The sequence below is a fragment of the Euprymna scolopes genome, chromosome 18, assembly GCF_053919585.1.
Source record: "Euprymna scolopes isolate OS-2025 chromosome 18, ASM5391958v1, whole genome shotgun sequence".
NCBI lineage: Eukaryota > Metazoa > Mollusca > Cephalopoda > Sepiida > Sepiolidae > Euprymna > Euprymna scolopes.
The window spans coordinates 7,354,559-7,371,195 of NC_136499.1; the positions used below are offsets into that span (position 1 = coordinate 7,354,559).

Genomic DNA, 16,637 nt, shown 5'->3' on the forward strand with positions numbered 1-16,637 from the left:
TGTCTTCTATAAACCTTTGTTAACCATCACTTTTAAGTTCCAGTTTTCTTAAGGTTGAATTTTCAATCCTTACTATAAGCAATAATAACTAGGGATAACATAAAAAAAAAACATTTTAGCTAGGGATAAAGTGTAGTATCTGTCCAGATGCTACATTTAGTCTATTCTATCCTCATTCAGTGAAGGATAAGTTCTAGAACCTTGTTTCAATCCTGAGTTGCCGTTTTTGGAGAGCTGGATTTTCCACATACTAAAACCGACCTTTTGTCTAACTTTGATCTCGTGGGGAGTCAATCAATAGGAATACTATTTATTGAATTCATTACACAGTAAAAGATCAGTTCACCTCATTACACATCGACCAACTTATAGAAGATTCTGGATGCCATCTGAAAACCTGCCAACAGCAATGTCTAACCGAGATAATTGGATAGAACGAATTAGAAGAATTCAAGAAAACTTCTAGCTTGATGTATGAAAAGATTTTAGTTGATCGTTTATATTACTGATCTTTTAAACCAACGCATTTCAGGTGAAAACATTATTTATAAAATGATATGTCAGTTTGCTTGCAAAAAGGCAGTCATTAATTACATTCTATGCATCCAATCGAACGATCGATCTTCCAACAAAGATGTCAAAGACCGCACTAACCAACAAGTAGTATCGTTAATAATCTGCAAAGCACATCTAGTCTGACTTGGACACATCCTAAGATTGGCTCCAGAGAGAATTGAACGATCTTAGAACTGCACGCCTGTGGAACTCTGTTCCGTCTGCCTGCTTCCCACCTGACTACAACTTGGATGTCTTCAAGTCCAACATTAACAAATTCCTAATGAACCGCCCCCTTAAGTAAACACTTCATCAAATCTCCACACTAACGTACTGTACTTGCAATAACCCTTAACCCTGAGTGGCTTCCGGGCCTTGATAAGTGGTGACCACCGTGTAAAAAAAACAAAACAAGTGCTCCGATACAACCCTGATAGTAAAAGAAGGAGAAAACCAAAAATGGACTGAAAACAGACAATCGAGAAAGATTTGATCGAATTACAAAACAGCGACAAGATGCTATGGATGTGACTTTAGATCGAAAATGATTGCTTCATGTGTCACAGGACAGAGAAGTTCCTAAGTCTAAATAATGTGGAGAAATAATAGAAATAGAGTTCTTTTGAGAATGTGAAAAAAAATATTTACATTTTGAAATGGTTCCTGGATAAAGGCAGCTGTACTGTTGACTCCAATAGGCACACATGCGTGTACCTTCAGGTAGGTATTTCTGTGAACCAGGGGTTACATCAAGTACCTGCCGAGATGGGTGGAAAAGAAAAGAAAACGTCACAATTTCAGTCAAAGTTTACAAAAAACAAAAAATCAATTTTTGTTTCACAAGTGAGTTGGAAGAATCAAACCAATAGAATTATTACCCAGTACGTATTTAGTAAAACACAAACACACACACACACATATATATATATATATATATATATATATATATATATATATATATATATATATATATATATAGTTTTTTTGCTTGCATTGTATGCTTAATCTTTTATATGTTTTTCCATCTATAAATGTCAGCTAAATACTTTCTTTGATTATACACACACAAACACACATGCATTTGTAAAAACACACTTGTGGCCGGTGATCTATTGATTTTAGTTTAAAATCAATATATATTATTTTATTATCATTACCAGCAGTGGAAGATTTTGTTTTAAACAGAATCAAATAAAAAGGATTATTAAAATTATTTAAAAAAATCGTTTTTGGCATCGAAAAATAGGCACAATTTTTACAGATTCCACTACCGATTATCCCAAAATTCTGATTTTTCTGATTCCCGATTCCAATTAATCGTCCCAACACTAATATATATATATATATATATATATATATATATATATATATATATATATATACACACACTGGTTCCCCCACCAAACTTGTTTGGTGAGGAGGGTGGCTAGTCTCCCTGAAGGATTAAAAACAAGACTTTCCAAAGGGCGAATGAACCCTTTTTCGGGGTCAATGGCCAACTAGCACCGTGTGTGATTGTGTGTATGCATGTGTGTGTTGGGGTGGAGAGGGCTCCCGTAAGCCGTGGTGAAGGCAACCTTTCTAGGAGAAGCAAATCTCTGATTTAAAAAACCATAAAGTGGGAGACCAGTACCCGCATTAAGCTGGTCTGCAGTTTAACTTGGTGCTGGCTATCTTGCTCTTGCTTGTTGCTGGATCTCAACATTTTGAACCGAGAGAGAGATTTAGCTGTCGTACAAAGCTAAGACTCTGTAACATCATCTGTGTATAGATACTCCCTCAGGGACTTGTCTATAAAAATAGTCCTGTGGCGATGGAAGTCATTTTTGGGCTCATGGACTTTAAGTGTCTGAGGGAGTGGCACTCGTCTGACAAGACGTTGCAATCATCATATATATATATATATATATATATATATATATATATATATATATATATATACACTTTTTAATGTTGGCAGCATTAATTGGAATCAGGAAAATCAAAGCTTTTGAGGATATCAGAATCGGAAAAATTTAAGCTTCATTTCTGATTCCAAAAGCATTTTTATTTTCATGTTTTACACTCAAAATTAAACAAACATATTTATTCATTTGAAGATTTTTTTTTACAGCACAAAATTTCCGCAGGTTAGAAATCCTATTTCTAGGTATAGCATTGACTCAAGTTTAATTTAATTTTTTGGTGAAAATACACTGAGGGACCACCCGAAGACTTAGCTTTAAGATGTTGATTACGGGGAGGTTGAAAATAAGAAAATGCCTTTCGGAATAAACATCCCCAACCTCCCTATATTAAGAACGACTTTCAGAATAAACACCCTTTGGAGGTTAGACAATCAGTGCACATTGACCAATTTTTGTTATTAGAGTTAGAGTTATGATATTTCTTCAAAAAAAAAAGAAGCTGAGGAAAGGGATGAAGAATATGAGACTTACGGCATCTTTGAGAATCTCTTCTTGAGAATAGATGTGAGGCCGGTGTCCTCGTTCATTGTCGATAACAACGCCATAGCTGAAAAAGAAAGAAAACATGTTACAATTCTCCTTTATTTTCTTGTTGTGTTTTGGTATTTTCCGCTAAAAGGTTATTTAACAAACGTTTGCAACAATGGTTGTTGCGTCCTATGGCGTAGGTAAGAAATAAACACCACGTCGGTCGGGTAAATTTAATATGGTCACAAGTTATCTTGCCATACAATACTGGACTGATAAAAATAAATAAATATAATAAAAACGTCTGCCTGTCTGCCCAACCAGACTTTTTATAATCAGCTCGGTCAATCAAAACGAAGCGAACGTAACACCTATCAACATAAAGAGTCTGCACTCTCACAAATAGTTTTTACTAGCATGGGTGCCCGGCGTTGCTGAGCAAAAAACAAAAACAAAAAGAACGGTAAATTTTTTTAACTTTGACCCCTATTATGACCCTTAAAATTTATTGTTAAGGGCTCAAATAAAGTTATTAAGTTAGATCCATGTCCAAGGAACCTATATCTAAAATTTCACGTGTTTAGACCCAAAATTGTAGGAGGAGTTTGGTAGAGATCTCAAAGGTCCAATCGCTGAACTTTGACCCCTTAATCGCCAAATTTCTGTCCGAAGACCAATCACATCGATTTTCCCAAATCTCAGTACCCTGTATATCAAATTTCGAATCTGTAGGCTTAAAATTGACAGAGTTATTGCGTAGGGAAATGTACACAGACACACACACAGACACTTTCGCTTATATATATATATATATATATATATATATATATATATATATAGAGAGAGAGAGAGAGAGAGAGAGAGAGAGAGAGAGAGAGAGAGAGATTAGTTCCAGCTCTTCCGAGGGTGCCGGTAAGTGATATCAACCAATTCTTTTACGTAGAGCGATATTTTTCGCAATATTGAAAATGTGATCATGTGTTATAGGTTATTCATATTTACGTTTAACGAAGAAGAAAAAGAAAAAAAAAATGTTTGAAAAATGAAAACAAACTTGAAACTCACACATCTGGTGGTCGGATAGCTTTCACCTCACCCTCATAAAACAATCCGTCTCTGAAAAGTAAGACCCTCAGTCCGTCGCTGAGGTCCTCTTTATCGATTGTACAACAGCGAGGCTCTGTAAAATTAGAGAACAAGTAATTAATACAGGCGAAGGATAAAGTCGAACACTTTGAAGAAAGGAAATAATGGAAATGTTAAAATTTTAAACTATCGAACATGGTCTTTACAAAGAAAAGTATTCTTCCACCAAAATCCTTAACAATGGGGATGGCGGGAATAGACTAAAAGGAAATTTATTTCATGTAAAATAGAAAATATCTACTTCATCATGGCCGCCGTATTTAAAATCGGAAATTGCGTTAACCTCCCCCCCCCCATCCCTACTTATATTAAGGCTATATTTTTTGTTTGGATTTTTTGTAATTAATATTTTTTTTAATGGAAATCGCTTGAGATAAAGCATGAGACCACTTGAGGAACTGTCAAAAACAATTTATTGGATTATAATATGAACCTGTTTTTTTATTGGAAATTATTAAATTATTTTTAATTATGCAAATATTTTTAGCCAATAAATCAATGTTATTTTATAATTGAATTTTTTTTTATATATAATTGAAAAAAGTTTTTTTATTTAGAAAATATTTTTTGGATAGTTTATTAATTAACAAACAATTATTATCCAATAATAAATTAAAACTGTTTTAAAAACGATAAAAATAACAATTCCACCAAAAGCTATGCGGCCTAAAATAATTAAGTATTTCTTTTGGGATGGGGATTAACACCAGTTTGCAATTTCTAGTTTCAGACACGACAACCATAACGAAGTAGATACTTTCTATTTTACATGCGTTGATTTATTCCCTGCTTCCTTTGTTTCAGCTGGTTTTATTCGTTGGTCCAATGGTCTCTCTCAATGCATTGTTTTGACACCCTATTGTAATACAACTTCTTATTCCAGTATTTTTTTCAAGTGTTGCAAGGAATGCTGTAACTCTTGTTTATCTCCTACCTATAGCTTTGTTTTTGTTTTTCTAAGATTAAGGCCAATAGGCATCTCCTGTTTTTGCGATAATCATATTTCATTTCTAATTTGCTCCTTATATCAAGTGGCTTCATACATTGTCTGGAGCAATTTTCATTAAAAAAATACAATCACAATATTAATATGGTAAGATGTTATAACTTTATAAAACGCCTTTTAAGACTTCTTCAAATGTAAGAATTTCAAAAATGTCTAAATTAGTTTGACAGTTTTCCAAAAGCATATGTATTTGCCTATGTTCGTTGGAAAGAATTCCAAGAAAAGTTGAGTAGAATTTTTTAAAAATAAGACTGTTTTAAAAGAAAATATGTCCCTTCGTAAAAAATGGAGGTTGGTGAGACATTTTTGAGACTGTAAAATACAAAATACATTGTTCTACAATTAATTGCCGAGTTCCAATCAAAAAACAAATGGCTGCTCCCATCTGTCCTTTTATAGTCCTAAGTGGCAGATAACTCACCAATACTTCTTGTACCATGGACAGATAACTCCCCGGTACTTTTTGTCTCAGGGGCAGATAACTACTGGATACTATTTCAACACAGGAGTAAATAATTCTTACACATCTACAAGATGTTTCTAAGACAAGATGTTTTCAATATGCCATAAAGGAGCGATTCAGATGTATGAAGAATTCAAAAGTTTACATACCAGGAGTTGGTGCTTTCTCTCGGAGTGCACTCAACGGAATATTATCGCCGTCGCTGCCACTGAAGTCGCTGCCTTCACCTTCGTTCTCGTTGATTTCCTTTTTTAATGAACTCTTCTGAAATTGTAATGAAGAATTTGATTATTACTATTTTCATGGCTAATTGATTCATTTTTTTTTTCTTGTGAAAGAATAAAATAAATGTAGCAAACATTTCTAAAAAAAAAAAAAAAAAAAAAAAAGAAGAGAACTTACTGAAGAATTCGTGTGACAGGAATGGTAATCCACAGATGTATTTCCAGTGGCATTTGAAGAATTAGCAGAACCGGAACTTGTCGTTGTCGTGTTTGTTGTAGTACTAGACCCCATTGAGTGAGAAATATGAGGAGTCAGGGTCTTTTTAGAAGCTTTTGTCTCTCTAGTTTTCTGCGACACTTTTCGAGTTCGGCCGGGTTTCTGCGGTTCAGAAGCCATGAGAGTTCCAGAGTTTGATGACGTGCTTACAGAAGACCCCAACATGGTTGGTGTTCCGGATGCACTGCTGGGGATATTTCCACCACTCGTTACACGACTGATTCTGCCGCTAGCCTTGCTGAGGCTGCTGCCGCTTGATCCTGTGGTTGCCAAAGAGCCTTGCTGACCAGAATTTTGTGAAGGCCCACGGATAGTATTTGGTGATGGTTGTGGACTGGAATCATTAAGAAAGATCCGTTCACTGCGACGAATACTCCAATCATCCTCCAAGTACAGTGGTTTCAGGCGAGTGTCATTGTTAAACTGAAAAAAATAAAATCCATGTTAAAAATACTTTTATAAAATATAAAAAATAACGAATAGGTATTTTAAGTGTATGTATATATATATAAATAATTATGACAGCCCCTTTAAGAAATACGTTTCTTATCGTTGAGCACTTTCTGTTGAATAAAAAGTCGGTCAATTTAGCTCTTATGCGTAGATCGTCGTATAACGATTTGATCACTGTCTGTCTGACGTAATGAACATTTAAATTAAAATGTTTAAAATTCAACGCTATTTCACACGATTAATGGTAGCCGAATGGATACGGCCCCCGCTAATCGAGCCAGAGATGTCTCGTGTCACGGGGTTCGAATCGTTCGACTGGTAGTAATTGTGACACCCTGCACTGAAGAATCCCGAAAGGATGAAACACTAGTGTCTGTAGGTATTTAATTATTATAGTAAAAAAATAATTATATATATATATATATATATATATATATATATATATATATATATATATATATATATATATATAAGCTAGCAGAATACACTACTCCCGTACTGAATAATTAATAATAATTAACAGAAAATAGTTGTTAAGCACTTATGCTCCTCTACGAAGGTTAAAATCAAAATATATATTTCACTAAAGCTTAAATTTATTTGCAATTTTTTTTTTAACTATGCATTTTTCTTTCTCTCTATTTTTTTTCAAAACAAAATGAAGTAATTTATTGTCGAATACAGAGTTGCTTCACCTTTTGTTTTTTAAAGATGAAATCTGTATGAAAATATTTCCAACTTGATTAAAGTATTTTCTGGGGGAAGTTCAATCGAATTCTATTTTATTATTCTAAATAACATGCTACAACGATCCCACAAATAAAGTAGCAAACCAGAATCAAATATTTTTTTCGAGAAGAAAACTATCATTGGATAAAATCAGGAAAGAAACTAACTTTATTGGCAAACCAGAAGAACGTCCAACTCAAACTTTGCAGTAAACGATTTCCGGTCAGATTTGGTTCCTGGTATTAAAGATTTAATCTTTTGGGTTGTTTACTCTTGCAGTTTTCCAAATTTCATAATAATTTTTGTTTAATAATGTTTTTATTAAATTTTTAGACGAAAATACAGAATAATTAACAAAGCCTCCCACCTCCCCACGTTAATGATGGCTTCCTAAATAATCTGCAGCTGACTGACCGTGTTGAAATAATAGCGTAATTATTTAGAAAGCTATTCTTAATATTTTGAAGAGTAACTTTGTAAAATATTCTGTACTTTCACCGAACAATTTCATAAATAAATTAGTAAATATATGAAACTGAAACTCCCGACGAAATTTATATCATGGATGAAGTTTAATATCAGGAACCGAATCTGATCGGACAGCATTTACTGCAAACTTTGAGTCGGTTATGATCTGGTTAGCACTTTACTTTATCGTTATTTTTATCTTTATTTTATTGAAAAATTTAAAGATGGCATTCATATGAAAATAATTCCCACTCAGACAAAGTATTTTCTGGGAGGAATTAAATCGATATACATTTTATTGTTTTTACAACATGCTAAATGACAACAGAAGTGAACAAATATTTCTTTAAAAATCGAGAAATAAACTAACTTAACTTTATTTTAGTGATGGGACGATTCCAATATTTTTCTCGATTCCGATACAATTACCGATTCCAATTCCTATTCTTTATGAATCTTTAAATATTTAACTATAAAGTTGTTCTCCCCCCCCCCCAGATTACTGTAAAAACACATGTAAAATGTGCATACGTTTTCTCTAACGAATAAAAAACACACACACACACTTGTGGGAGGGTGATCTATCGATTTTAGTTTTATTGGTAGTTTAAAATCAATAAATATTTATTATTACATTATTACTACTAACAATGGAAGGTTTTCTTTTACTCAAAATCAAATTTAAAAAGGAATCGTTTTTGGCATCGAAAAATAGGCACAATTTTTTCAGATTACGATACCAATTCCGATACCCCCAAACTTCCGATTATTTTCCGATTACTCATCCCAACAGTACTTAATATATTAGATTCTTCTTTATTTTATTAAAAGTTGAAATTGGATTATTGAGTCGAATAAGAGATGCCTAAGGAGGCATAATAAGTAAATACATTCGTATTCAGATGATGATTCGTTGAGTATTCTTTAAGAAACGTAAGAATTGATGATCCATTCAATAAAAGCCTCTTTTTTTTAAAAATCTATTTGTATTGCTTGAACAAAAGAGATATTGTAATTCTGAGATTCTGTTCGCAAGACAAAGCTCGTTGAATGAAACTAATTAATCTGTAATATAATTTGAATGAAGCAATTAATCTTACAAATACTTTTCGTCGAACAATGCAAAATTAATTGCCAAACAAGTTTGGCGGACTTTGTTAAAGAGGGAGGGGGGGGTACAGAGCTAAAGAACAAAAAGAGCAAAAAGAAAAAGAAAAGAAATTTAAGGATGCTTATTGTTTTATTCTGTCTTTCTCTCCATCCGACCTGACACAAAAAACAAAACGCTCATACCATATAAACAAACACTTTGGCGGATGACGTTTACATGAGGCAGGAGAATGACACGATTGGATCCATGCCCGAAATGCATCCATTCGTCGAGCAATGGGAATGCTATTTCAGACTTAAGCATAACAGATAACGAACATGCAATTTCAAACTAAAATGCTAAAGTGCTATTTCAAACTTAAGCATGACAAACAAATGACTATGCTATTCCAACGATGATAAAGTACCGAAAATGTTATTTCAAATTTAAACATAGTTGGACAATGCTATTGTACGACAGACCAGCGATAATGATATTTTAATTTTTAGCATAGCAGATTAACGGAATTGCTGTCTCGATTATGACAGACCATCGATAATACTATTTCGATATTTAGGATGACAACGAAAATGATATTTCAAACTTAAGTATAGCAGACCAGTGAAAATGCTGTTTCAACTATGATAGACCAGTGAAAATGCTGTTTCAACTATGATAGACCAATGACAATGATAATTCAATCTTAAGAATAACAGACCAACAGAAATGTTATTTTAAACATAAGCATGGCAGACCAAAGAAAATTCTATTTTAATTAAGCACGACAGACGAGTAACCAAGCTATTTTAAACTTAAGCATGATCAGACAACAGTAATGTTATTATACTCATAAGTGTGACAGATCAGAGAAAATGCTATTTTGACCATGAGTGTGACAGACAAAAATATTATTTCAACCACAAGTGTGACAGATCAGCGAAAATGCTATTTTGACCATGAGTGTGACAGACAAAAATATTATTTCAACCACAAGTGTGATAGATCAGCGAAAATGCTATTTCAATCACAAATGTGACAGACCAGCAAAAATGCTATTTCAGTCACAAATGTGATAGACTAGCAAAAATGCTATTTCAAGCACAAATGTAACAGACTAGCAAAAATGCTGTTTAGATCACAAGTGTGAGAGACCAAAAAATGCAATTTACAAGGGTGACAGACTAAAAAAATGCCGTTTCAACAAAATAACGAAAATATTATTTCAAACACAAGCGTTGCCAGACCAAAGAAAATACTATTTTAAGTTTAAACCTGACTGACCAGCGAAACTGCTATATCAACTGAAATAGTTAGACGAAAGAAAATGCTATTTTAAACACAAGTCCAAATAAAATGCTATTTCAAACTTTAATGCGCCAGACTAAAGAAAACATAACAGACTGATTGACAGACTATTTCTTGCAAAAATATGTAAGCACCAATTAAAATAAGAATCCAAAACTTTTTGAAAAAGGAACGCCATGACGGTTTTGATAGACAAAACGTTTCAAACAAACACAATTGTTTAAAAGTATTGAAGAGAAAAGAAAAAAAGTTCCATATTTCTATTCTTTACAATTGACAAATTCAAAACTGTCTTTTGTTTTTGGAAACAAAACAAGAATTGAGAAATCTGTTCTTCTCATTGTCATTTTTTTTTTTCGTACAAAGAATTTTTTACGCATTGTCTTCCCTATTTTAGTTTTTTTTTTTTTTATAATTTTTAGACAATGTCACCAATTTAGAGAAAATCTTAATAAACTGCGTGAATTAAGCTCATCTATTGTTGTAGGGTGATGAAAAGTATTATCTTTGCAACCGGGGAGGGGGCCATCTTAAGTTTTATTCTCTTTCTACGGCGTTTTCATTTTATTAGAACTGTATGCAAAGATTCACAAATTTGTATGCGACTCTAATACACAACGGCGTACGTACACGCATAAATATGTATTTAGAATAGTCGTATCCGTATTGTATACCTACATGAATTGACGAACACCCTCACAAATACATTCACACATGCGTGCATGCTTATACAAACCAACATGCACATATATATGTGTGTGTGTGTGCATATTAACATAAGCACTCACAGATAAGTACACAAAAAGACAATCATATATATATACATATATAAATGCACTAATATACAAGTTCACATTTATATATGCATACATACATATGTGGGTATATATCCATATTAGTTCATATATTTATTACATAGATTCATATATATATATATATATATATATATATATATATATACGTATAAATGTATATAACGTGTATATATATATGTACACATAGATAGATATGCACATTAAATATATACATTTATATATATAGCTTATATATATACACATTACAAATATATATACATATATATTACATATATATATTACATATATACATACATATATTACATATATACATACATACGAATATATATTACATATATACATACGTATATATATTACATATATACATACATATATATATTACATATATACATACGTATATATATTACATATATACATACATACATATATTACATATATACATACGTATATATATTACATATATACATACATACATATATATATATTACATATATACATACATATATATATTACATATATGAATACATATATATACATACTACATATATTCATACATACATATATATATATTACATATATACATACATATATATATTACATATATGAATACATATATATACATACTACATATATTCATACATACATATATATTACATATATACATACATATATATTCCATATATACATACATATATATTCCATATATACATACATATATATTCCATATATACATACATATATATTCCATATATACATACATATATATTACATATATACATACATATTACATATATACATACATATATATTAGATATATACATACATGCATATTACATATATACATATATATTACATATATATATTACATATATACATACATATATATTAGATATATACATACATACATATATATATTAGATATATACATACATATATATATTAGATATATACATACATATATATATATTAGATATATACATACATATATATATTAGATATATACATACATATATATATTACATATGTACATACATATATATATATATTAGATATATACATACATATATATTAGATATATACATACATATATATTAGATATATACATACATATATATTACATATATACATACGTATATATTACATATATACATACGTATATATTACATATATACATACGTATATATTACATATATACATACGTATATATTACATATATACATACGTATATATTACATATATACATACGTATATATTACATATATACATACGTATATATTACATATATACATACATATATATTACATATATACATACATATATATGCATTCATATATTACATATATATATACATACATACATATATTAGATATATATACATACATATATTACATATATATACAAATTTGGCCTTTTTGGTCAAGATCAAAGTGTAGTATCTGTTCTTCAGATGCTGCACTTCCATTTCTTGTTCTCTTTCGGTGGAGGAGAAATCCTTCACGACCGAGACAATTTTAATTTTTGTACCTTTTCTCCACGTTAAAAAACGACCCTGGTGTCTAACTCTGTCCCGTGGGGAGGCATAGTAAATAGGTACATATTACATATATCCATTCATATATTACATATATGTATACATATATATTATATGTATACGTATATATATTACATATATACTTTTACATTTATATATACATTGGATATATATATATATATATATATATAATTTACACATATGCATATACATACACATATATAAATGTATCTACTTATATATAATAGAATGTGTGTGTGTGTGTATATATATATACATAAATATATACACATATAAATATATACACATATATATACATATATATATAAACTTTATTTAATTCACAGGGGTAACATGTCCTCATTCCGTCAGCCATAACTGGATAGACATTCTAAGTAATTTTAAATAATTCGTAATTATATTTTTAAGTGTCACTTTATTCTGTATGCAATGGGTCCTTGCAAAATCCAAATAATACGAAGAATCAATCCGCAAAAACTGGAGAAACGTAAAAAAAAAATGTTTTGACTTACTTTGAATTTATCGTCAGTGGAAGTGTTTGATTTTTGTAAATGATTGTTGCCGTAGTTGAGAGCATTTTTTTGCATTTGACTCTGTCTTTGGTCGGCAGCTTTTAGTTGGGCAAATGTCAAGTGCTTCGTCTTTCGGGCTACAATCGTCTCTGCAAGAAAAAAAGGAAATAATTACCTAGAACATTGTTCTTTTTTATGACATAAATACTAAAGCGAACAGTAGTGACAATTTTCTAATTTTATCCTCTCCCACCCCCAAAAGAAATAAAAAAATATACCTGTCACACCAAATGTCTTGTTTTGATGGCATCGTTTCGGCCGTCCAGGTTTTCGCTTTTTATTTCCTTGACCCAAAATATCGTTGCTTTCTCCCTCGGAATCTGAGAATAAAGAAATTAACTCAGTATTAACATCTTTATTAATTTTCTGAGATCGTAAGTTTTAATTCATGCAATTCTTTCATGAAATGTTAAATTAAAATAGAAATGGACGAAAGTTCTTGGGCGATGGAATGTCACACATTTGAAGATTAGGATCAGTTGGCAGACGAAGACCAAACAAAACACGGGAGAAATTTGAAGAGATTTGAGAGAAAGAGATTTAAATAAAGACCTGGCTAGAGACGGGTTAGTTCGGAATCCCATTTTTAAACACCTTCCTACTAAAATAAGATATACGTTAAAAAGATGATACTGATGGTGGTGGTGGTGGTTCCAAAATGCTAACTTGGAAATCAATTTCCTAAAACCGTCCATCACATGCCAACATGTAAAATAGATGCCCAAGAAAACATGATAATTAATGAATAACTAAGGAAATAGAAAAGATATAATCCAATTGAATTTTCAAAACTTAGTCGAAAACTGTTTTAATGGTGCCCATCTCGATTGAAAGAAAACATATTTTTTCAGGTGAATCTACGGCATATCAACACTAAGAATCATTTTTTTTTTGTCTTACAATACATTTAAAACATAAGGATTTGATCAGTTATGGAAAGTTATTTAAATGTAGTTTTCGTTTCTTCGATAGGATTTGGAAGTGAATTATTTTTTTCAGGTAGTTCTTTTCTAGGGAGACATTGCTTATCAAAGCCTAAAGGCCACTTGAGAATAACGATTAGTCAGTGTATGATGGTAACCTAGACAACAGTGTAGTAATTGTTAAAGGTGGAAAATCTGTATAATTTGATTATTTAAGGGGACAGTCCAACAAAAATTTGTTTACATTGGACTTGAAGACAACCATATTGTAGCCAGCTTGAATGCAAACCAATGAAACAGAGTTCAACTAGCAAGCAGGTCTAGCAAAAAGCTTTGTTAATGGAGTTTTATTAAGAGTTAGGCACAGATAGGGAGTGAGGAAAATTGTTGATAGTAGTTGTAGCTAGACAAGTGTTTTTTTGTGAAATATTAGCAAGATAGGCCATAGATTAAAGCTCAGACGAGCACTTGTCATGAAAATAACGATAGAGTAGTGACAGGCTCGCAACGTCTCTTCTGTAGAAACGAGCTTGCAGGGAAGAATAAAGGGCATCACCTACTAGATTTCGAAACAGTTTTTGAACTTTGATCAAGTCAGGATAACGTGCTTCTAGCAGCTCTTGCTCACATGTGACAACAGTTGTGACTTTTTGGGATACTGGAAAAAATTTTAACGATTTTTTGATTCCTAAAACGATTCTTTTACATTTTTTCTTATTTTCCATGGCTGGTACTAAAAAAAATATAACAAATTGACATATCATAATGACGGCTATAGGTAAAAAAAAGGATGCTGAAAAAATAGTATGAGTAAATAAATAACTTATTAAACCAGAGGAAAGAAAAGGCAGAAAATCTACGGAAGTAATAACTTGAGGTCAATAATTCTTACCTCTTGTCTCGTAGTTTCCAAGAGTTGGTGTCGCTGGCGTCTTCAAAGAAATCCCCTCTTCGGATTTTCTTTTTTTCTTTTTGGATTTGCTGGACTCTGATAGATCCTCAGTTTGAGAAGGGTACGTTGATAACAGGCTCGAGGCTATACTACGTACTTTATCTGTAATGAGCAATTTCACTTGGTCAGTTAACTACGTTATTACACAACATGAAAAGGTTTTTTTTTTGTTTGTTCTTAGAAAAGAATCATGTGTTTTTTAGATACAAGTCGTCAGTCATTAAGATCTTTGATTCTGACTAGCCAATTTTTATTTGTTATTTTTTATACTGTTAATTGCAACAAACCTACATACTTAATTATAATCTATTTTAAAAAATACTTAATCCATTTCGACAGTTTTTTAATAGTCATCTTAAAAGAACTTGTTTAGTAAGATTTGTCATTTTTTGCTTTGAATTTTTTAAAAAAGCTTAATAGTTATATTTTCTCCCTTTTTTATAAGCAAAAACAAAGACATTTTCGGATAGTCACCTTAAAAGAACAATCAACTAAAGGAAATAACTTCCTCTTTAGATTTGTTTTTCTTCTTTTATTCAAAATTTTTTCTTTATAATTACGTTTTTCAATTATTTTTTTATAATGTTATATCACACAAACACAAACAATGGATAAGACAGAAAAAACGTAGATAACTACTTTATTAAATAGTCGAACAAAAGATGTATTTATGAATTGTAAGTGTTTTATCTTTATTGTTCGAAGCCTAATTTAAATATCTTGAACTTTTATTTAACTCAAGAAAAACAAAAAAATTTTAATGCTTTTTTTTTTTTTTTTACACACAAACTAATTTTAATGAAATTTAATGAGCTTCAAAGCAAAAGTTGTTGGGAAATTAATATGTGCTTGTAGGGAATGTAGATCCCCCACCTAGGGGAAGTTGATGTGTGTACATTTAATATTGCACAAAAAAAAGAATGATAAGACGGAGAAAATGTAGATTACGTCTGACCTTCGAGCTAAGATCACAGTGTAGCATCTGTTCTGATGCTACACTTCATTTTTTTTGTCTTTGGTCAGTGGAGGAGAAATCCTTCGTGACTGAGACAATTTTTAATTTTTTTCCAATCCAGAGTGCCCTTTTTTGGGAAACTGGATTTTCCCCACATAAAAAAACCGACCGTGCGTCTAGCTCTGCCCTTGTGGGAAGGCGAGTAAATAGGAACTACATTATTACGTAGTGGAATAAGAAGATGTATTTACAAATTGTAAGTATTGAGTACAGGTCCATGTTAATGGAATATGCACTCTCACCCATGCTCTGTGCAACTTCTTTTATATCTGCGGGTGACTAGAAGTGATATGGTCCGAGCAACAACACAACACAAGGCATACGTGAACATAATGGATCCTACAAAACACGGAATTATGTTTCGGAAGTTTTTAGATGAAGATTAATAATTTGTATTATTTAAATCATTCGGACTACTATTCTCATCTTGGGTTTTATTTTCACAAACTTTTGATTGAGGTAACCTCCAAATTTTTTTATGTGTGTCTTGCTGAACTTTCTGTCAGACTCAGAACTCTGCACGGATTTCCGGGGTAACATGCTCTCATTTCGATAGCGATGATTCGGGTAAAAGTCCCAAGTAACTTAAAATTGTAGTTCTAATATCACTCGCACTGAAGATTGAACCTCCAACCTCCAACCTCCAAAAAAAAAATG

At 31.4% G+C, this 16,637-nt stretch overlaps 1 protein-coding gene across 6 annotated transcripts in view; it reads right to left on the reverse strand.

Annotated features, from left to right (window-relative positions):
- Window positions 1-16,637, reverse strand: part of LOC145297491 (uncharacterized) — a 241,128-nt gene that overhangs the window by 45,175 nt on the left and 179,316 nt on the right. For all 6 annotated transcript variants that reach the window (XM_080143383.1, XM_080143382.1, XM_080143387.1 and 3 more), the window contains exons 19-26: window positions 14,906-15,067; window positions 13,309-13,410; window positions 13,031-13,179; window positions 6,008-6,529; window positions 5,755-5,869; window positions 4,056-4,170; window positions 2,994-3,069; window positions 1,204-1,312 (exon numbers count right to left, since the gene is read on the reverse strand). In XM_080143383.1, the coding sequence (XP_079999509.1) occupies window positions 1,204-1,312; window positions 2,994-3,069; window positions 4,056-4,170; window positions 5,755-5,869; window positions 6,008-6,529; window positions 13,031-13,179; window positions 13,309-13,410; window positions 14,906-15,067 (1,350 nt within the window). The remainder of the gene's footprint in view (window positions 1-1,203; window positions 1,313-2,993; window positions 3,070-4,055; window positions 4,171-5,754; window positions 5,870-6,007; window positions 6,530-13,030; window positions 13,180-13,308; window positions 13,411-14,905; window positions 15,068-16,637) is intronic.